Genomic DNA, 22,983 nt, shown 5'->3' on the forward strand with positions numbered 1-22,983 from the left:
AACCTGACTGCCATTAGGTACTGAGATGAGATCCTCAGACCCCTTGTGAGACCATATGCTGGTGCGGTTAGCCCTGGGTTCCGCCTAATGCAGGACAATGCCAGAGCTCATGTGGCTGGAGTGTGTCAGCAGTTCCTGGAAGATGAAGGCATTGAAGCTATGAACTGGCCCGCCCGTTCCCCAGATCTGAATTCGATTGAACATATCTGGGACATCATGTCTCACACCATCCACTAGTGTCACGTTGCACCACAGACTGTCCAGGAGTTGGCGGATGCTTTAGTCCAGGTCTGTGAAGAGATCCCATAGGAGACCATCCGCTGCCTCATCAGGAGCATGCCCAGGCATTGTAGGGAGATCATACAGGCACATGGAGGCCACTCACACTACTGAGCATCATTTCCTTGACTTGAGGCATTTCCACTGAAGTTGGATCAGCCTGTAACTTAATTTTCCACTTTGATTTTGAGCATCATTCCAACTCCAGACCTCCGTGGGATATTAGTTTTGATTTACGTTGATAATTTTTAGGTTTTATTGTTCTTAACATATTCCACAATGTAATGAATAAAGATTTACAGCTGGAATATTTCATTCAGTGATATCTAGGATGTGGTATTTTAGTGTTCCCTTTATTTTTTTGAGCAGTGTATATATATGTATTCACATTGATATGATCACTGCTAACTCCACAATAACAAAAGAAACCACTAGCTGCCACCACAAATCATTATTCAGGCCGCTGGGATACCCGTTACAGGTAGCATATGGCTTCAGAGGTGCTGTTTACAGAGCAAGGAGAACAGAGCTATTAAATTTTAGATACTTAATCCAAAAAAGTAGGCAGTGTTTATAAAAACTATACAAAGATTATACAAAATGGGCACAAAACAATATGGTATATACAATCACATAAAATAGAAGGGATAACAGAAGAAGTACTAAACCTGTGCCATTGAAATGGCTCAGAACTTAACAGAGGAAGGTACTCCTTAGGAAAATGGACAGAACTACAGTAAACTGTACCTTCCAATACTGACAAAAGACCAAAATCCAAAATGTGATTTTTATTAGAGCAAGAGTACGCTCACATACCTCCAATTGGTAAGCTCAGATGGGTGCTGGTTGTGGGATGTGCTAGAAGTTTTTTAGAAGCTTATGAGACCCCCAACTTTCAGGATATCTTTGCTCGTGGAGGTCCTAAGCGGGAGATGTTATTGTTATGTTTCCTATCACATTTTTACCTTTCTATAGAGATGAAACATGGAATGGATAGCATCATCCATCTGTCCGATATTAAGTTGAAGGTGTTAGAATGACCTTACAGTGATGTGAATGAATGTGTTAATTTTGTCCCGTCGCTACGATGCCAAAAATATATATCCCATAAATATCAGATGGATGCAAACCCCAATATTCATCACTGACCACCGACTCCAGAAAGTGTGAGATAACTCCATTGAATAAACAAAGCTCTTGCTTCGGATGTGTACTTCTCTGCCTCTGAGTATATGAATCCTTGCCTGCTTCTCATTAGATTCCTTGTTGCAATTACCTATTCACAGCAGGTGGCCCTACTTCAATGAAGGTTGCAGTGTAAGCTCTTTATCACTTCCCCATTTATAATTAACCCCCATATTTAATGTGAGGATGATATGTCTCCTCTGCAGATATGTCTTTATGGATTTTGCAATTTTTCTCTACTACAAAAATAGAACAAAAATGATATATATACACAAAACGTAAAAAATGTTTTTTTTTGGTTGTGTCATTTGTGTTTTAGGGTACAAGGACAAAAATGATCTCAGCAATACGACTCAGTCAAAGAATGTCTCAAGCGATATCACCAATGACTTCTCTTTTTGAAAGCTGTTTGTGTACTTCAATTTGTCATAAAATGTTAATACATGAGGGAAAAAAAACCTTGGAAATGTCAGAATGACATAAAGATGTCTTCTGATGCTTTTTTCTACAATTCTCAGAAATCTGTGCAATTTTAACTCTTTTGTTGGTTTCTCTTTGTTAAGGATTTTGCTTCACATTCCGACAATCAAAGCTTTTTCATCCTTATGATGCCATAACCATAATATATTTAATCCATTGTTTAATGGGATGCATAGAGAGTGTGTAGGGGTGAACAGCTTAGATGCCATGTGTAACTGCCACCATCAATTGATTATATATATATATGCATTATATATACAGTATAAACTAAGGATATTGGATGGACATTGATACCTTTAGAAGGGGTTGTCCATTGTACAGTCTTGCCCCAGTCACTCCATCTGCGTCCTAACAAAGTTGTCTGGTTCACTCGTAGTTTAGCTTCATACCGAGTGTCAGGATCTAACTTGTGTAATATGACTGAAGTGACATTTTTAACTCTGACGCTGTGTGCCTCCTGTGGAAGAAAGATAATTTTCTATTACTCTAAAATAATATTTATCTTTCATGTATCTGCATGCATATATCCATAAACCTATCCCATATTTATAGAACAGCCATTAATTATATACAATATACAGATAAAAATATTTTTACACCTCTACATTACACCTGCAAGAGATTTTATGACATGCCATTCTAAATCCATAGGCATTAATATCGAGTTAGTTCCCCCTTTGCAGCTATAAGAACATTCTCTCTTCTGGAAAGGTTTCCTACAAGATTTTGATGGTGTCTATGGGAATTTTTGCCCATTCATCCAGAAGAGCATTTGTGACATCAGACACTGATGTTGGACGAGAGGGCTGGGCTGATAATCTTCATTATAGTTCATCATAAAGCTATTCAATGGGGCTGGGATCGAGGCTCTGAGCCGCGAGTTATGTTCTCTCACAATATACTCTCCCAACCAAGCCTTTATGGACCTTGCTTTGGGTACTCGGCACAGTAATGCTTTGCTCCCATAAAGTTGGAAGCTATACATGTTCAAAAAGTGTGGCTTGGACCTAAGCTGGGAACTATGTACTGGTACAGGTGAGTTGACTATATTTTTTCTTTAAATGTTATGAACTGACTTGTTACACTGGTGGCTCCTATAGGACCACACTGGAATCAGTGAGCTCTTTATCATGCTCCATTCTGTCACCTGTTAATAAAGGCAGACAGTGTGGAGGAGGGCTGGATTTTATGCACTTGTGGCATTTACACTGAATGATAAACGGTGTGTTTTTTCTATATACTATACTATATACGTATTGGAAAAAATGTGTCTTGCCCCAGTCATGTCATGTTCCCAACTTCCAATAGACCACTGTTCCCCAATGGCAGTCCTCAAGGCCCACCAACAGGTCATGTTTTCAGGATTTCCTTAGTATTGCCCAGGTGATAATTGCATCACCTGCACAGACAATAATGCCATCACCTGTGCAATACAAAGGAAATCCTGAAAACATGACCCGTTGGTGGGACTTGAGGACTGGAGTTGGGTAGCCCCTGCTATAGACCAGTTGTAGCGCCCCCACTGCCGCAGGGCCGAGGGGTACCCGGTACCGGGCCTCTGAGTCTCTGCTCTGGGATTGTCACGGTGGCTAGACCCGGTCCGTGACCCTGCTGAGGGGCGTACAATGAAGGTGTTGGTGGGGGTGATGTTATGGTGCGGTGCAGGTCGCAGTAAATAACGAGGAAACCAGGTTGCAGTCTCTTTACCTCTTTACTGAAGGCTTCAGGATCCTCAGTCCGGAATACGGTTAACCGGGCTGCGCAAGTCCGGCCGGTCCGATGGCACCTCCAGAGTTCCCTTTGCAGGGGGAAATCTGTGCCTACCTTCTAGCGCTTGTGTGTTGTGGTCCTCCCCTGCTGTGCTTACGGGATAGTCCCCACAACTGTTGTGTCTGTTTCTGAATTTCCCTCACAACTCGATTCTGATGTTCTTCTTCGTCCCCCAGATGATATGGCTAGGATGCACCCGTATGACGGGTAGGCTCGGAGCTCTTCCTGGACCCTAGTGTCGCCCTTCTCCTGTTGTTGCCCCCTGTGTCTTCATAGGTGATTTGTGTGAGACAGCCCGCCTATAGCTGACTGTCCTGCCGTAGGCCTGGAGCTCTATACTTCCTCGGCGTTCCGGCCACCGGCTGCGCGCCTCAGTAGGATGTTGCCTCGTCTTACAGCACGACTCCTACTGGTGTTTCTCCTTGTTGCGTTGATCTCGTTTCTCACTCAGCACAATAAACCTCGCTTCTTGTCCTTTCTTAGGGTACCGCCGCGATCAGGTGCAGGCGCGGTCCCGTAATGTTCTCTCAGTTCGCTAGGCCTCTGTCAGGATCCCACCCCTGACAGGGACCCCCCTGAGTCTCTCCCCGCAACACCCTCTGCCACAGGATGTTGCCTGTTCGATTCCCAGTCAGCTTTTCTCTAACTTCCTATCTAACCCCCAGTTTTACCAGACTGTGAGGAGTGGCCTAATACATAGCACCCTTAGCTCCCCCTGGAGGCCAGACTGTGAAGTGTATTGGTGACTGTGATACCTGGTCAGAAGAACTCCTTCAGTGCCATCAGACGTACCATAGCTCCCCGTAGCGGCGGAGCGTCAGTACTGCAGCAACCAGGACTCTGGGGCGCTGCAATCCCCCCCGGTTAAACTCAGTACTCCTGGACTGGGAAGAAAACAACAATACATGTCAGCAAAAAGACATACAATTTTTGAAATGCAAAAACAAGTAAATTTTGAACAGAGCTTCCCTTTATGGGAGGTGAGAACACTTGAACGTTACAAACATAGTTAAATATTTTAAATAGCAGGCTATAAATAACTTCTCTTACCCAACCGGGTATTCTACTTAGTGCAATTTCTGAACAATAATTTAACATTGCCTTTAAGGACGTACACACTGAATCCACTAAAGACCTTCTTATAAAACACTATAAGGCTAATCAACTTTTTCTTCATTTTCCATTTGTACATCTGCAGGACCGCCTGTCTACTTGCCCAGGCCTACCACCTCTCGTTCTATTACAGGACCGCCCCTTTCTGCCCGGGCCTACTGCCTTTCTACTACTATACACAGTATAGAACTTATCATCCATCTCTCATTTTAGGACCGCGGAGCCATCTCTGTATGGCTCCTAGGAGGACTCAGTGACTAACCCCATACGGGTTTACTTCCTGTCCTCATTCTCTCATCACATTATCAAACATTTCTCACAATCAGTCAAGTAACTACTCATAACTTTTCCGGGAAAGCATTATTACTATTTCTTCTCTTTAAGGCATCATTATACTTTAAGTACTATAGGTGAACATTCCCTTTAAGAGGGGACCAAGTCTCTATGAGGTAGTGCAACTTCTCAAGCTGCAAGTCCGTGTGCAGCAAGGACTCCGGTACTGCTTCCAGGAACAGTTTCTTCGCAAAGAGTCCTTTCTTTTATAAAACCAGTAGAGGGCACCTTTAAGAAGGTGCAAACTATTTACAAAACAGTTTGTGAATCATTCACCGTCCATGATTCGGTAGTCTTTATGACATGGGTGAACAGGGAGCAAAAAGGAAAATAAAAGCAAAAATAAAAGCAATAGGGATCCCGGGTAAACGAAGGGATCCCTTTAAGAATAACCCTAGTCTGGTTTAAAGCAGCAAAAATCAGGGAAACAAGCAGTTAATCATTTACATATCCATGGCATCGAGGTTTACTCTCGCTCTGGCGGCCGTAGCTCCGCATAGACCTCGCCCGGCAAGGTGATCGGCGAGATCGGGGCCTTTAAGAAGTGCTCCATACCCGGGGCCTGATCCCAGGGTGTAAGGCGCTGGAGTCTATAGGTCCCAGGGAGAGGGGGTGCCGCGACGGGGCCTATCAGCAGGTCCTCTGCTGGCGAGGCAGGGTCGTTCTTCATACCTGCTTCAGATGCGGTCCCTCCGGTGCTGATCTGCTCCGTCTCCGTTGGGACCTGGAACGCTGGTTGCAGGGCCTTGCGCTGCAGCGTTGTCATCTCCTTTTGCAGCATCTCACTTTTCGGCAGGGCACTGCTTTCTGGCTTTGGAGCGCTGGAACTTCTTTCTTGCTCCGGACCAGACGAGGCTGCCGACAGATGTCTGGTGAGGCTCCCGATGATGGTCTTCTTCCACCCGGCCTCAGTGCTCAGCTGCGTCCGCAGGAGTTGGTGGATCAGCTCGTCCGCTCCGGTCTGCAGGAGGTCAGCGTCAACTGTGGAGGTCTGGCTGTGGTGCCTCTCCGGGTAGCTGGGGGAGTCCTCGGCTCCGACCCCACGCTCCGGCTCCGGGCGGCTGGCCATGGCGTCCTCCATGTGGCTCGCTCCTTCTTCCTGGTCCTTTTCCCGCTCTCTCCTTCGTGGGCGGTTTCGCTTTCGTTGTCTCCGCCCCCCATTAAGGATTAGGAGGCGGATCTCAGCTGCTGACGGACACGTCCTCAAGGGACAGAAATACTTAGACTGGGCAGCCATTGTCTTTCGCGCTCTTCAGCTTGTTTACGCCCACTTTCATGCCCTTCTTCTTCTCCTGCGCTCTCCTTAGCGCTGTAATGGCGGCGGTTTTGGCGGGAACTTTTGGCGGCAAGTGGCAATACACAGTCTTTGCAATAAGTCACAGTCCAAGTACAATAAATCACAGTTCCAAGGCACACATGACCTGATTCTTCAGGCTTAAGTAGATCCTGTTCGTGACGCCAAGTTGGAGCTCCCCCACTGCCGCAGGGCCGAGGGGTACCCGGTACCGGGCCTCTGAGTCTCTGCTCTGGGATTGTCACGGTGGCTAGACCCGGTCCGTGACCCTGCTGAGGGGCGTACAATGAAGGTGTTGGTGGGGGTGATGTTATGGTGCAGTGCAGGTCGCAGTAAATAACGAGGACACCAGGTTGCAGTCTCTTTACCTCTTTACTGAAGGCTTCAGGATCCTCAGTCCGGAATATGGTTAACCGGGCTGCGCAAGTCCGGCCGGTCCGATGGCACCTCCAGAGTCCCCTTTGCAGGTGGAAATCTGTGCCTACCTTCTAGCGCTTGTGTGTTGTGGTCCTCCCCTGCTGTGCTTACGGGATAGTCCCCACAACTGTTGTGTCTGTTTCTGAAGTTCCCTCACAACTCGATTCTGATGTTCTTCTTCGTCCCCCAGATGATATGGCTAGGATGCACCCGTATGACGGGTAGGCTCGGAGCTCTTCCTGGACCCTAGTGTCGCCCTTCTCCTGTTGTTGCCCCCTGTGTCTTCATAGGTGATTTGTGTGAGACAGCCCGCCTATAGCTGACTGTCCTGCCGTAGGTTTGAAGTTAGGCCTGGAGCTCTATACTTCCTCGGCGTTCCGGCCACCGGCTGCGCGCCTCAGTAGGATGTTGCCTCGTCTTACAGCACGACTCTTACTGGTGTTTCTCCTTGTTGCGTTGATCTCGTTTCTCACTCAGCACAATAAACCTCACTTCTTGTCCTTTCTTAGGGTACCGCCGCGATCAGGTGCAGGCGCGGTCCCGTAATGTTCTCTCAGTTCGCTAGGCCTCTGTCAGGATCCCACCCCTGACAGGGACCCCCCTGAGTCTCTCCCCGCAACACCCTCTGCCACAGGATGTTGCCTGTTCGATTCCCAGTCAGCTTTTCTCTAACTTCCTATCTAACCCCCAGTTTTACCAGACTGTGAGGAGTGGCCTAATACATAGCACCCTTAGCTCCCCCTGGAGGCCAGACTGTGAAGTGTATTGGTGACTGTGATACCTGGTCAGAAGAACTCCTTCAGTGCCATCAGACGTACCATAGCTCCCTGTAGCGGCAGAGCGTCAGTACTGCAGCAACCAGGACTCTGGGGCGCTGCACATACATAACCAGCTTGTGAAAAATAGCTCTTTCCTAAACACTTCCTACCAGAGAATCAGTCTCTTCAGCTGACCTGAATAATGACAACTTCACTATTCTACTTCTGAACTATGAGTAAATGAGTTTATCTTTAGTAAAGACACTGGTTAAGTATGTGTCCAATAGCTGGACAAAACTTTATTCTTGATCAGGGGTAAAAACAAATTCTAGCGATCTATCTAGAATCCAAAAACAGACAGCACTCCAGAAAATATTTCCAAAAATAGTAGCTTTATTATCCCCCATGTAGCAAGGTCTGATCTGAAAAATTCATGCGCATTTCTCAAGCTGTCAAACTTTTGGATTATTTTTGAAGCCTGAGGTTTATTGGTTGGCGACATGCACCTGTGTGGACCATTATGTAAGGTGGTTCTGTCCATGGTCACATGGCAGCTCTAATTAGGGCTTCCACTGATAGGCTTGGTGCTAGGTTCTCCGACTATCAGGTCCCATGGGAGCCCTTGCCTTCATCCTTTAACTCCTCTACAGGTGGGTGGACTTTCGCAGAGACCTCAGGTTCACTCCTGGAAGTGGCTGCTGACAGGAAAGTTATGTCGCAAAATCAGAACCAGTAAGAAAATCATCAGTAAGTGGGCGGAAGTATGTGACAAGAAACCACTAGAAATACTGGAGCTGAGAACAGAGGTGTGGACCAGGTAAAGAAGTACTTATAACTGACAGTGGGAGATTCAGTTTAAATAGAGGGCAACCTGACTCAGGGAGACAATACTAAAAAAGCTAGACATTGACCTTCAAATTTCCTGCCTAGATGGTGCCACAAATATTAGGGACTAAAACAGGACTGCCGCATTATGCTCCTGTGTCAATGAATGTGCAGTTCCACTGGTGCAGAAGTGAAAGCATTGGAAGTAGGTACTGACATGGATGTTACGCATATACTGTTCTTGTACTGCTTTAATTCCTGGTCCATCGGGTCCTTCAGTCCTTCTGACCGTCCATTCATCCATCCACCTATTGTGTCTATGAACTATCAATTCTGCAAAGCTCACATCTTCTATAACATATACTTTTTATTTCTTACCTGCCATAATTGAGTAACAGATTTGTAGAAGATTTCAGTTTCTGTATTCGCTATATTACTCCTGTGACTTATGTCCCATGTGAGTTTCCACACATCGTAGCTTATCATCTTGATGTCAGCAGACACAGGTGGATCTAGGAGCAGAAACAATTCATACGTAGATATACAGTCATGGGCGAAAGGGTTGGCACCCTTGAATTTGTTCCAGAACATGAAGTATTTCTCCGAGAAAATTATTGCAATTACAGATGTTTTGTTATAGACATGTTTATTTCCTGTGTGTGTACTGGAAAAACGTAGAAAAAGACAGAGGAAAAAAGTAAAGTGGACATAATTTCACACAAAACGCAAAATGGGCTGGCCAAAATTGTTGGCACCTTTCTAAAATTGTGTGTAAACTGCTTTATTTCAAGCCTCTGATGCTGGTTCAAACTCACCTGTGGCAAGTAACAGGTGTGGATGAAACCAGATAAAATAGGAGAAGTTGACTCAATCTTTGCATTATGTGTCTGTGTGTGCCACACTAAGGATGAAGAACAGAGAGAGGAGAAGAAAACTGTCTGAGGATTCAAGAATCAAAAGTGTTGAAAAATGTCAACAATCTCAAGGTTGGAACAATTTCGAGGGTACCAACACTTTTGCCTTGACTGTAAATATAAAGGCTAAATTGAAACACAGCTGGGTTAATGTAAAAATTATGGCTATTTTGGGGAAAACGTTATTGGTAAATTTGGACTTCGTGTCCATTTGTAGGGTTTGTTTGTGAGATAAGAGCCACAAGTTCTGTCTGATGGCTCCTTGCTACTCGTGACTTTATACAGAAAAATTATATTCTATTCTCTATGTTTTAGGAGCTCTGAACTCTTTCAATTCAAAGGACAGATGAATAGAGTTGGATTGTTATTTCCAACAGCTACAAGCCTTTGAATTAAAAAAACAGATCCTTGACAACTTTTTAAATGAATGAATCAGTAACTGTCCTCAATGTTGAGACGTTATCTAATGTATTGTATATGGTTTCCACATAAAGTAAGGATTTCAAATACATATTATACTTAATTTAGGACAATAGACCCAATACTTACGGTTTTGATAAGCAGAAAAATTAGACAGGAACATGACGCTTGTACTTCCTTTTATTCCATTATTACAGAAAACACTCATGTTTAACTTATGGTCAACAGCCCAAATTTCCTTGACCTAAACCCAACAAAATTCAAGCAGACGATAGACTTAGTGAGTGAAAATAACAGAATTACAGTATGTAGTAAAAAGCAATAAAATAAAAGCATCAAAGAAAATAGAAACCCAAAAAATATATATAAAAAATTAATTAGTATTTATTTTGTATTTTTTTCTTTGACTCTCCTCTCTCTATTCGGTTATGCAAGAGGCACTTTCTAATAATGTATATGAAGAACTGGCAAGAAAATTTAAACATGAACTTTTTTAAGTCACACAACCCCAGACTGTGTCCTGGACAGTAGGGTGGTCCAGTACTCCCACCTAACTCAATACCCACTGGAATAAGAGGTGGCCTGGTGGTTCCCTTCTCTTCTGTTACTGTCATCTGCACAAATAACCTTTGCATTGGAGTAACCGTATCCAGAATAGCATTTGCACCTTGCACCCTGTGCCCACCATGTGCACCATGTGGAAATTGGAAGAGTTTTGAACCCAGGCAAAACCTGTTTCAGTCTGTCAGTGATTGGAGACTGAGACGAAGGTTCACTTTCCAGCAAGACAATAACCCTAAGAATACTGCTAAAGCAACACTCGAGTGGTTTAAAGGGAAACATGTAAATGTTTTGGAGTGGCCTAGTCAAAGCCCAGACCTTAATCCAATTGAGATTTTGAGAATCTGTGGTCAGACTTGAAGATTGCTGTTCACCAGAGGGAACCATCTAACATGAAGGAGCTAGAGCAGGTTTGCCTTGAGGAATGGGCAAAAATCCCAGTGGCAAGAAGTGGAAAGTTCATAGAGACTTATCCAAAGCAACTTGCATCTGTAATTGCCACAAAAGGAGGCTCTACAAAGTACTGACTTTAAGGGGTGAATAGTTATGCACACTGAAGTTTTCAGTTATTTTGTCATATTTGTTGTTTGCCTCATAACAAAAAGAAAACCAAATGTTCACAGATCTAGGCATGTTCTTTACACAAAAGGATGCAAGCCCTCAAGAAAACAGAGAAATTCCAGATTGTAAGGCAGCAAAACACAAAAATACCAGGGGCGTGAATACTTTCGCAAACCACTGTAACATGCAAACCATGCTGCTTATTTTCTTCTGCCCTTCATTTATTGTTCTGATGTATTTTACTATTTATGCCACTGTTCTGTAACTGTGTATTATGCTGCTCTTTATTAAAAAGAGATTGAAAAAAGAATATTACGGTGGAATTAAACCATGTCCATGTTCCCTCCAGGCACATAATCTGGTAAATATAATCTTGCTTATATAGCTCAGGATAAAATTTTGATATATTGCTGCAAAATAAATTTTTCAAGGCCACTCTCCATTTGTAATGTCATATATAACCCATATAAAACTATATATATATATATATATATATATATATATATATATATATATATATATATATATATATTGTGATATATGTGATGCAGTGACCCCTGTAACAGGTAGGGGGCGCTGCATGGTCTCCCCGGGATGTGCACGGAGTTGACCTGCAGTGATGTCAGGATCACGTGACCAGCCCATGTGATCCATTACTGTGGGTGTGGTTACAGGTACATAACGTGACCAGGGTGTGGGCCACATGTTCCTGTGTGGTTCCAGTGTTTGGACCTGAAGGGTCCAAGTGCAAAATCCCTGAGGGAGTTCCTGAGGGCTCGGTGTGTTCCTGTGTTGGAAGCCTGAGAGGAGGCTTCCTGGAAAGCACCTGCTGGCGTGGGAGGTCCTAGTAGGAGGACCGGATCCCAGAGCAGTGCACAGTGGAACTGAGGAAGCTACAATCCTTCAGTGGCTCTGGACTGACTAATGTGTGCCGGCCAGGCAAGTCGGTGATCCCTGTTAGGCAGCTTACCCGGAGGTGCGGACTGGCAAGGAGTCAGCAGGTGGAGCCGGAGCTCCCGTCAGGTATCGTACAGGCCGGTAGTGCTTGTGAAGTTCTATGAACTGTGTGGTCTCCCTTGGGAACTGGTTAAGGGAGGACCAGCGTGTTAGTGGCCGTGAGGCAAAGCCGTACACTGAAGTGTTAGAAGCTGCAAGTAAATATCACCAGTTGGTCCCTGTTGTGTTTCATGTTATGAACTGTGCGTACCCCGGTTTATGAGGCTTAATAAACCGCATGGACTGCTTTGTTTTATAAACCCGTGCCCGTGTGCTTGAATATCGCGGCCAAGTGAGTGTCCCCCAACACTCTCAGTAAGAGAAACCTTACAATTGGTGGAGAATTTTGGCAACAATCCCGCTAGCACACGTGGAGTTAATTGCTGTGGCAGGGCCACAAAGGTGACAAGCGTCTAGCGGTAACTCGGCGGGGTTACGAAAGTGACAAGCGTCTGCTGTGACTCGGCGGGGTCACGAAGGTGACAAGCGGCGGCGGTGGACCCGTGCAGAGCCGTGTGGAGAGTAGCCGTGGTTGCAGCGAGAGGTTCCACAGCAGGCGGAGTTGTAGTGGCTTGTGGTTGGCAGCACCTGGAGGTGCCGGTTGTGTGTGACTGCAGCGGGGGCTGTGGCGGTACCAGCAGGAGCTGGTGAAAGTGACATAAAAGAAAAAAAAAAAAATTATTTTTCTTTTTGTGCTGACGGGTGGAGGACGGGGTCCAGCACCTGTGGTAACGGGTGGAGGACGGGGTCCAGGACCTGTGGTGACGGGTGGAGGACGGGGTCCAGGACCTGTGCTGACGGGTGGAGGACGGGGTCCAGGACCTGTGGTAACAATTGGTGGCGACTCCCCTTCAGACGGTGACGCCAGTGGAAAAGAGTGTAATAAGGTTGACTCAGGCAATTCTTCCTCCCGTCGTCGGAGACGTAAAAGAGCCAAAGGGGCTGAACCCGTAGCTCCGTGTGAGGAATTGACGGAAGATGCTGAGGACCTGGGGTGTATGAAGTACTCTGTAGTCCCAGGGAAAAGGGACGAACCTAATGACGTCACCGCTGAGACCCAAGAGAGGGCCGACCCTGACAGTGCAGAGTCGGAGGGTGCGGAAGTGGAGGAGGCCACCAAGGAGATGGTGCCGGAAGTGAATACCTCCTCAAGTGATGGATGTTTCACCAGTCCGGAGGATGGGAGAAGCGAGATGGAATTGGTTATAGAGACGGTGAATGACCACGTCGAACGAGAAAGGGTCCTGAGACAAGCGGCTGAGCGCAGAGTGGATGAGCTAGAAAGGGAAGTCTCTGAGCTCAGAGGCCACCTGTTCGGATGGCAAAGTGTGTATCAGACCCTAAAGGAAGACATTGTAGTGCTTAGTGAAGCACTAAAAGGCCCTCTACAAGGAAAAGAGGTGGTGGTCGCAGACTTCTCGTGCCAGTACCAGAGTGGTAATGAGAGTAAAGCTGAAGAGGAGTTGGCGCTAAAAGCAGAACAAGATGGTCACCCGGTTGTGACAGGTGTCTTGATGGAAAGGTCCATGGCAAGGCAGGAGCCATCTGTTCTTGAAGGAAGTGAGACTCCGCTCTTCAAGTGCGTGATAGATGTACCCGTAGAGGCGCAAGATGCATGTACCCGCGAGGGTGTGCATGAGGCCTTTAAAAAGGCAGTGGAAGCGTCTAGTGTGCACTGGGCACTGGAGACGAAACAGTTGGTGGTACTGTCTACTAAGGAAGTCACAGTGAAGAGGGTGGCTGTCCTGAGGGACATGCACCTACGGTGCCTCCGCACGAAGCAGAGGGTCCTGTGGGAGAATGATGAGGCCACTCGTTGTTTGGAGCAAGCCAGGAAAGCTCAAAGTCGTCTGGGCTTGGTAGAGGACACAGTCCAAGTGCCCAGAGCTCTGGTAGCGAAGCTCATTGGCCGGTTTGGAAAAGCGATGCAGGAGATGGTGGATGTGTCAGGTGTGAAGAGACTGAGGATTCCGGCTGAAGACGAGGCCCAGGTGGGTGAAGATGGAATGGTGTCAGTCCTGGTTGTCGGGTCCAAGGAGAGTCTAGCAAATATCCGGATGCTCCTGAGGTATCGCGTGGCCTACTTGAGAGAAATAGAGCAGCTAAGACTGTACAGACGGCAGGTCAATAAACAGCTGCAGAATATAAGGTGGCGGCCGCCTTCTTCCCAAGGAAAAGGAAACAAAAAGGACATGTACAGTAGTAGACGTAGTGATGGAGGGTCAGACTCTGATCAGTTGCTAGTCTCGACTGTAAGTGGGACTAATGTCCGTAACAACCGTGGGTGGCGACCCTGGAGAGAAAGGTCGAGTAAAGAGACAAACTTGACTAAAGGTTTGGTGTCACGGACAGACTGTAACTTAAGGGCCAAAGCTCAAGGCCTACGTGTTGACCGCTGGGGGCGGGGTAAACTCAACAACTGGATGGGTCTGTGTGATGCTCAAAACCGACTGAGACGGTTCTCTCGACAGGTAGGGCAAGGCAACGTGCATGACATATCCCGTGATCCCACGTGTATGACAGGTGTTCAACCCTACAGGTGTGAACAGAGGGGGGGGGGGATATGTGATATATGTGATGCAGTGACCCCTGTAACAGGTAGGGGGCGCTGCATGGTCTCCCCGGGATGTGCACGGAGTTGACCTGCAGTGATGTCAGGATCACGTGACCAGCCCATGTGATCCATTACTGTGGGTGTGGTTACAGGTACATAACGTGACCAGGGTGTGGGTCACATGTTCCTGTGTGGTTCCAGTGTTTGGACCTGAAGGGTCCAAGTGCAAAATCCCTGAGGGAGTTCCTGAGGGCTCGGTGTGTTCCTGTGTTGGAAGCCTGAGAGGAGGCTTCCTGGAAAGCACCTGCTGGCGTGGGAGGTCCTAGTAGGAGGACCGGATCCCGGAGCAGTGCACAGTGGAACTGGGGAAGCTACAATCCTTCAGTGGCTCTGGACTGACTAATGTGTGCCGGCCAGGCAAGTCGGTGATCCCTGTTAGGCAGCTTACCCGGAGGTGCGGACTGGCAAGGAGTCAGCAGGTGGAGCCGGAGCTCCCGTCAGGTATCGTACAGGCCGGTAGTGCTTGTGAAGTTCTATGAACTGTGTGGTCTCCCTTGGGAACTGGTTAAGGGAGGACCAGCGTGTTAGTGGCCGTGAGGCAAAGCCGTACACTGAAGTGTTAGAAGCTGCAAGTAAATATCACCAGTTGGTGCCTGTTGTGTTTCATGTTATGAACTGTGCGTACCCCGGTTTATGAGGCTTAATAAACCGCATGGACTGCTTTGTTTTATAAACCCGTGCCCGTGTGCTTGAATATCGCGGCCAAGTGAGTGTCCCCCAACACTCTCAGTAAGAGAAACCTTACAATATATATATATATATATATAAAGTACTCACAGGTTTTCCATCGGTAGTCAGATTTATTGCACAGCTTCTTGGGTTACCACTGGGGGTAAGAGAGCAGAAACCTTTAATGTCTCTGTAAGAAAGAGAAATGCCTCAGAATATACTGTCATATAACTACAAGAAAACGATTACCGGTACTTTTGCCCATCACATTCCTCTCCACCTTTGTTATGGCGTGTAGTAGACAGATTTTCTTTGCTAAATTTTGAATAGTTTGTTATTAACGGGTTATTCCCAAAACATAAAGTAATCCTCTATTCTTTGAATAGGTGGTAACTTACTGATGCCTGGGGATTCTGAAATCAAGGCACTGGATCAAGATAATTTGGTTCTGCAGAACCCCCTCCCGAAAAGAGCGGTGGTGCGCATGGTGAACCTAAACTCTATTTATTGCCTAAGGGACTGCCAACAGAAAACCACACATAGCACTGAGGAGCAAAGCAGTGGTCAAGCATGTGCACCTCTGCCCCATTCAGGAAATTTGCTCTGGTCATGTGTTCCAGAGCCCCAATCTCAGGATCATGGGAGATCTCAGCGGTCAGAACCCCTGGGATCAATAGGTTATTCCCTATCGTATGTACAACACCCGGTAGGGCCGTGGGGTACTCGGAACTGGGTCGCACGGCTCTTAAAAAGGTGGTCACGGCAGCAGTGACCCGGTCCGTGGTCCTGGACGTGCAATTAAAAGGGATGGATGATGGAAAGGAATAAAGTTTATATAGGAAAAGGGGATTATTCATGACGCCAGCTGTGGCATTCGACCAGGAATGGCTGACGCTGCCTCAAGGGACCTCTGGGGACGATGGTGATGCAGCTGGGATGGTTCTGCTTACCACAGGTGGAGCGGGGCCCCAGGGCTGCTGGTACTGTTTTGGTAAGGGACTTGTGGATGTTGGGGAGCAGGACTGAGAGTACAGGAATAAATAGAGGACTCAAGGGTTGCAGTTTCCTTTACCTTTAATTCCTATTTGCAGGTGCAGTCCGGGGCACAAATCACAGCTGGTGATGGAGATCAGGGCAGCCTGGAAGCAATTTAAGAGTCCCCCTAGCCAGGTGGGGTTGGTGGCCTCCTTGCTGCGCTGTTCTCCAGGTGCTTGGTGCTTTTAGTTCTCCTCAAGATCCTCTCTCAGTCTGTCCACTAGGTGAAATGTGACACCCCAGGGTCCTTGTTGTCACAGTGGCATTGCTTTCCTCACGGGAAGAGTAATGTCACACTTGGAAGCGAGGGAAGATCTTCTTTATCAGGTAAACACAAACATAGAACATGTTCACACTCCAGGCCAGAAGGGGGAGCTCTGATCCAGCTTATGGGTGGCTCCCCTATATATATATATATATATATATATATATATATATATATATTCTGGTCTGGAGGGAAAGTTAGTCAGTTCCTGTCAGAGAGACAGAGGAGAAGGAAGCAGAGGGGCCGTGCAGCCACGAGAAAGTGCTGCAGCTCTTGGATAGAGATAACACAGAAGGAAAAACTTGTAGTGAGCGTGCAGGAGTGCGAAGCACAGGAGAGTGACAACTGGGGAGGACAGCTGCAATTGGGCTACCTGCCTGCAGAGCGCAGATTCCAGTAGCAAGAAGACTGAGGCTCGAGCCACCTGTCATATGGGTTAATGTCCCACCTTTATGTATGACAGAGAGAACTGTGAGGACCTTGATAGAAGCCACAGGCAGCAAGGGACTACACCACAGCGATAGTAGGAAGGCTTTCAACTCCACCTGGTAAAGGGGACTCTGAACTCGCTTCCAAGCTGGCCGGACCCTGCCTCCACCTGTAATCCAGGACACTGGAATGTAGCTGCCTGAAGTCTTCAGTAAACCAGGTAAAGAGACTGCTAACCTGTGTCCTCCATTTCTTTATACACTACACACCATCTCCAGCTACACACTGGGAGCCCTGGGGACCCAACTTCACCTGTGGGAAGTAATACCATCTTAGCTGCCATAACATCACCCCAGAGGACCCCTTTAAGCAGCATCGGTCACCACTGACCGAATACCACACAAACTTTATTCAAAACCCCTTTAAGGAAATTACCTTAAACATGGGTGCCCAGTGCCATGGACCGGGTCACCGCCACTGTGACATCCCCCTTTAAGTACTGGACCAGGTACCGAGTACCCCACGGCCCTGGTGGGTGTTTCAGAAACACTACCCACATGGCAGGCAGCTTGAGCCTGTTCCAGGTGTCACTCCCTCATGGTGACTCCGGGTTCTCGTATGTTGCTGTGCCTTCGTGTATCAGCTGGGGCCAGGAGACCTGCAATCTCCTGTCCTCCAAATTTGATTGCAGGGCCTGAAGTTCCCACACAAACATGGACTCCGGTGTCCAGTCTTCAGCGCTTAGTCCTGAGGTGAGCTCAGTCGCAGCTCTTATCCCCCAGATTCTTCTCACTTGCCTCTTCCTCCTTCACTGTCTGCTCTCTCACACACATTAAGACTAAGACTAACCCCGCCCCCAGCCAGAATTTATAGGCAAGTTCCCCTGAAAACCGGGTTAGAGCTCCCCTTTCTGGTCTGGAGTCAGGAAAGGTGTTGCATGCTAACTGTGTTACCTGCTAAGGGGATCCCTCTTGCTTCCAGGCATGACATCACCCCCATGAGGAAGGCAATGCCACTGTGGCAACCGGACTCCTGGGGTGCCACATATAAATCGGGGATAACTTAACATTTTGGGAATAAACCTTTAACGACCTGTCTAGCTATAAGCAATGACTGAGCAAAGGGATTCATTTATTTTAGTTGTTATTTTTCTGTACAAAGGACGGGCAGATGTTGAAGCTGCTAATATGACCAATGGTTCACTATGTTATTAGCATATTGTGCCATGCCAATTAATGCTATTTGCATCCAGTTCTTATGAAAGAGGTTATCCAGGAATAAACAAGCCGTAGGATAGCACACTAATATGAGATCTAGGGGGGCCGACACTCAACACCTCCACCGATAAGCTAAAATCATCTCCAGGTGTTAGATCTTTGCCAATCTCATATTAACCCCTTTACCCCCAAGGGTGGTTTGCACGTTAATGACCGGGCCAATTTTTACAATTCTGACCACTGTCCCTTTATGAGGTTATAACTCTGGAACGCTTCAACGGATCCTGGTGATTCTGACACTGTTTTCTTGTGACATATTGTACTTCATGATAGTGATAAAATTTCTTTGATATTACCTGCGTTTATTTGTGAAAAAAACAGACATTTGGCAAAAATTTAGAAAATTTTGCAATTTTCCAACTTAGAATTTTTATGCAATAAAATCACAGAGATATGTCACACAAAATACTTAATAAATAACATTTCCCACATGTCTACTTTACATCAGCACAATTTTGGAACCAAAATGTTTATTTGTTAGGGAGTTATAAGGGTTAAAAGTTGACCAGCAATTTCTCATTTTTACAACACCATTTTTTTTTAGGGACCACACCTCATTTTAAGTCATTTTGAGGGGTCTATATGATAGAAAATATCCAAGTGTGACACCATTCTAAAAACTGCACCACTCAATGTGCTCAAAACCACATTCAAGAAGTTTATTAACCCTTCAGGTGTTTCACAGGAATTTTTGGAATGTTTAAATAAAAATGAACATTTAACTTTTTTTCACAAAAAATTTACTTCAGCTCCAATTTGTTTTATTTTACCAAGGTTAACAGGAGAAAATGGACCCCAAAAGTTGTTGTACAATTTGTCCTGAGTACGCCGATACCCTATATGTGAGAGTAAACCACTGTTTGGGCGCATGGCAGAGCTTGGAAGCGAAGGAGCGCCATTTGACTTTTCAATGCAAAATTGACTGGAATTGAGATGGGACGCCATGTTGCGTTTGGAGAGCCCCTGTTGTGCCTAAACATTGAAACCCCCCACAAGTGACACCATTTTGGAAAGTAGACCCCCTAAGGAACTTATCTAGATGTATGGTGAGCACTTTGACCCATTAAGTGATTCACAGAAGTTTATAATGCAGAGCCGTAAAAATAAAAAATCATATTTTTTCACAAAAATGATCTTTTCGCCCCCAATTTTTTATTTTCCCAAGGGTAAGAGAAGAAATTGGACCCCAAAAGTTGTTGTTCAATTTGTCCTGAGAACGCTGATACCCGATATGTGGGGGGAACCACCGTTTGAGCGCATGGCAGAGCTCGGAAGGGAAGGAGCGTCTTTTGGAATGCAGACTTAGATGGATTGGTCTGCAGGCGTCACATTGCGTTTGCAGAGCCCCTAATGTACCTAAACAGTAGAAATCCCCCACAAGTGACCCCATGTTGGAAACTAGACCCCCCCAAGGAACTTATCTAGATGTGTTGTGAGAACTTTGAACCCCCAAGTGTTTCACTACAGTTTATAACGCAGAGCCGTGAAAATAAAAAAATCCTTTTTTTTCCACAAAAATTATTTTTTAGCCCCCAGTTTTGTATTTTCCCAGGGGTAACAGGAGAAATTGGACCCGAAAAGTTGTTGTCCAATGTGTCCTGAGTACGCTGATACCCCATATGTTGGGGTAAACCCCTGTTTGGGCACACGGGAGAGCTCGGAAGGCCTAGCCCTAACCCTAGCCCTAACTTTAGCCCTAACCCTAAACTAGCCCTAACCCTAACCCTAACCCTAGCCATAACCCTAACCCTAGCCCTAACCCTAGCCCTAACCTTAGCCCTAACCCTAACCCTAATGGGAAAATGGAAATAAATACATTTTTTTAATTTTTTAATTTTTTGCTAACTAAGGGGGTGATGAAGGGGGGTTTGATTTACTTTTATAGTGGGTTTTTTAGCGGATTTTTATGATTGGCAGCCGTCACACACTGAAAAGACGCTTTTTATTGCGTTACCACATTTTGAGAGCTATAATTTTTCCATATTTTGGTCCACAGAGTCATGTGAGGTCTTGTTTTTTGCGGGGCGAGTTGACGTTTTTATTTGTAACATTTTCGGGCACATGACATTTTTTGATCGCTTTTTATTCCGATTTTTGTGAGGCAGAATGACCAAAAACCAGCTATTCATGAATTTCTTTTTGGTCCACAGAGTCATGTGAGGTCTTGTTTTTTGCGGGGCGAGTTGACGTTTTTATTTGTAACATTTTTGGGCACATAACATTTTTTGATCGCTTTTTATTCCAATTTTTGTGAGGCAGAATGACCAAAAACCAGCTATTCATGAATTTCTTTTTGGGGGAGGCGTTTAAACCGTTCCGCGTTTGGTAAAATGGATAAAGCAGTTTTATTCTTCGGGTCGATACGATTACAGTGATACCTCATTTATATCATTTTTTTATGTTTTGGTGCTTTTATACGATAAAAACTATTTTATAGAAAAAATAATTATTTTTGCATCGCTTTATTCTGAGGACTATAACTTTTTTCTTTTTTCTTTGATGATGCTGTATGGCGGCTCGTTTTTTGCGGGACAAGGTGACGTTTTCAGCGGTACCATGGCTATTCATATCCGTCTTTTTGAACGCGTGTTATTCCACTTTTTATTTGGCGGTATGATAATAAAGCGTTGTTTTTTGCCTCGTTTTTTTTTTTTACAGTGTTCACTGAAGGGGTTAACTAGTGGGACAGTTTTATAGGACTGACGTGGTGATACTAAATATGTGTACTTTTATAGTTTTTTTTATTATTTAGATAATTTATAGGAACAATATATATTTGTTTTTTTTGCATTTTTTGGGGGAATTTTTTTTTTTTACACATGTGAATTTTTTTTTTTTTACACTATAACATTGCCCCAGGGGGGGGGCATGATGTTATAGTGTAAGATCGCTGATCTGACACTTTGCTGTGCACTGTGTCAGATCGGCGATCTGATGTGCACAGCTCCTGGAGGCTTCCCGGCGCCTGCTCTGAGCAGGAGCTGTGAAGCCACCTCCCTGCAGGAACCGGATGCCGCGGCCATCTTGGATCTGTGCCTGCTGCAGGGAGGAGGAGGTAAGAGACCCTCGGAGCAACGCGATTATATCGCATTGCTCCGGGGGTCTCAGGGAAGCCCGCAGGGAGCCCCCTCCCTGCGCGATGCTTCCCTATACCGCCGGAACACTGCGATCATGTTTGATCGCAGTGTGCCGGGGTTTAATGTGCCGGGGGCGGTCCGTGACCGCTCCTGGCACATAGTGCCGGATGTCAGCTGCGATGTCAGCTGACACCCGGCCGCGATCGGCAGCACTCCCCTCGTGAATGCGGCCGATCGCGCTGGACGTACTATCCCATCAGTGGTCATACGGGCCCACCCCACCTCGTCGGGATAGTACATCCAATGTCAGAAAGGAGTTAAGGATCAGACTGTGTATGCCGATAGCGTCGCTGAAAAGGGGAGCCGTGTTACGTGTTACGGAACCACTCAGCACCCAGAATATGTTGTGCAGTTATATGTATGAATAATAGGTTCCATGTGAGATGCATCAGCCCACAGGCTGTGCCCCTGGGCAGAGGGGACAAGATATCCCCCTTCTGTCCTCCCCCACCTTTGTAATTCCTACAGTAAATATCGGCAGGCTCCGGCCCCCTGCGGCTATTGTAATGTATGTCTGGCCTGCTGCTTTTCTATTGGCCTGCCCTCTGTATCTGTGTGATATATTTTGTGTCCTGTGAATAAAGTGTTGTGAGACTGGAAATACGTGGAGAAGCAGTCAGCTTTTATATGCTCTCATGTAATCAAGGAATTCCAGCCAGCGTCCTTCATTCAGACTCCAGCCAAAGCAAAGTGGACCTCCTGAAACACGGGGAGGTACTGAAAGAGGTACCCCAGCTTGGTAGACAATGACCTATCCCACAAGTAGGTCATCAGCTGTTTAATACCAGATAACCCCTTTGTTACAAGTTTTTTTTTTTTGCTATGTAATCTGACCGCAGCAGGATATAGTGGCAGAAACCCTGATTCCAGCAATGAATCACTTAGTTTACTGCATGCAGCAGTTGTAGACAGGGCCGCCATCAGGGCATTACAGCCGTGACTGGCGTATGGGGCCCGGTGGGCAGAGGGGGCCCACATCGGGCCCGTCTCATCTGCTCACCGGGCCCCTACCGGCAGCCGCAGGCTAAACTGGGCCCTTAGCAGCGCTGCAGCTGTTTAACGCTATTGACGTGCGGGCCCTCGCCCGCACGTCAATAGTTAACAGCCGCCAGCCAATCTGAGGCTGGCAGCTGACGTCAGTCGCAGCGTGCATGTCGCCGGCATCTGACGTCATTGTCAGTTGCCGGCGAGTGCACGCTTCAGCTGCGTGGAGAGAGCAGGAGCGCAGCCAGGTAAGCAGAACTTTTTTTTTTTTTTTACTGAGAGCGGCGATCCGGGGGGCCCAGGGCAGAATGCTGGACACAGGGGCGGAACGCTGGACACAGGGGCGGAACGCTGGACATAGGGGCAGAAAGCTGGACACAGGGGCAGAAAGTTGGACACAGGGGCAGAAAGCTGGACACTGGCAGAAAGCTGGACACAGGGGCAGAAAGCTGGACACAGGGGCACAAAGCTGGACACAGGGGCACAAAGCTGGACACAGGGGCAGGACGCTGGACACGGGCAGAACGCTTGACACAGGGGCACAAAGCTGGACACAGAGGCAGAACGCTGGACACGGGCAGAATGCTGGACACAGAAGCAGAACACAGGGGCAGAACGCTGGACACGGGCAGAAAACTGGACACAGAGGCAGAACGCTGGACACGGG

General features: G+C 46.5%; 1 protein-coding gene across 3 annotated transcripts in view; it reads right to left on the reverse strand.

The window, feature by feature from the left end:
- Positions 1 to 22,983, reverse strand: part of IL2RB (interleukin 2 receptor subunit beta) — a 98,895-nt gene that overhangs the window by 42,832 nt on the left and 33,080 nt on the right. For all 3 annotated transcript variants that reach the window (XM_077278738.1, XM_077278739.1, XM_077278740.1), the window contains 4 exons: positions 15,298 to 15,379; positions 9,918 to 10,032; positions 8,833 to 8,966; positions 2,239 to 2,401 (listed from right to left, as the gene is read on the reverse strand). In XM_077278738.1, coding sequence (XP_077134853.1) covers positions 2,239 to 2,401; positions 8,833 to 8,966; positions 9,918 to 10,032; positions 15,298 to 15,379 — 494 coding nt within the window. The remainder of the gene's footprint in view (positions 1 to 2,238; positions 2,402 to 8,832; positions 8,967 to 9,917; positions 10,033 to 15,297; positions 15,380 to 22,983) is intronic.

Source organism: Ranitomeya variabilis, chromosome 8 (assembly GCF_051348905.1).
Source record: "Ranitomeya variabilis isolate aRanVar5 chromosome 8, aRanVar5.hap1, whole genome shotgun sequence".
Classification (NCBI taxonomy): Eukaryota; Metazoa; Chordata; class Amphibia; order Anura; family Dendrobatidae; genus Ranitomeya; species Ranitomeya variabilis.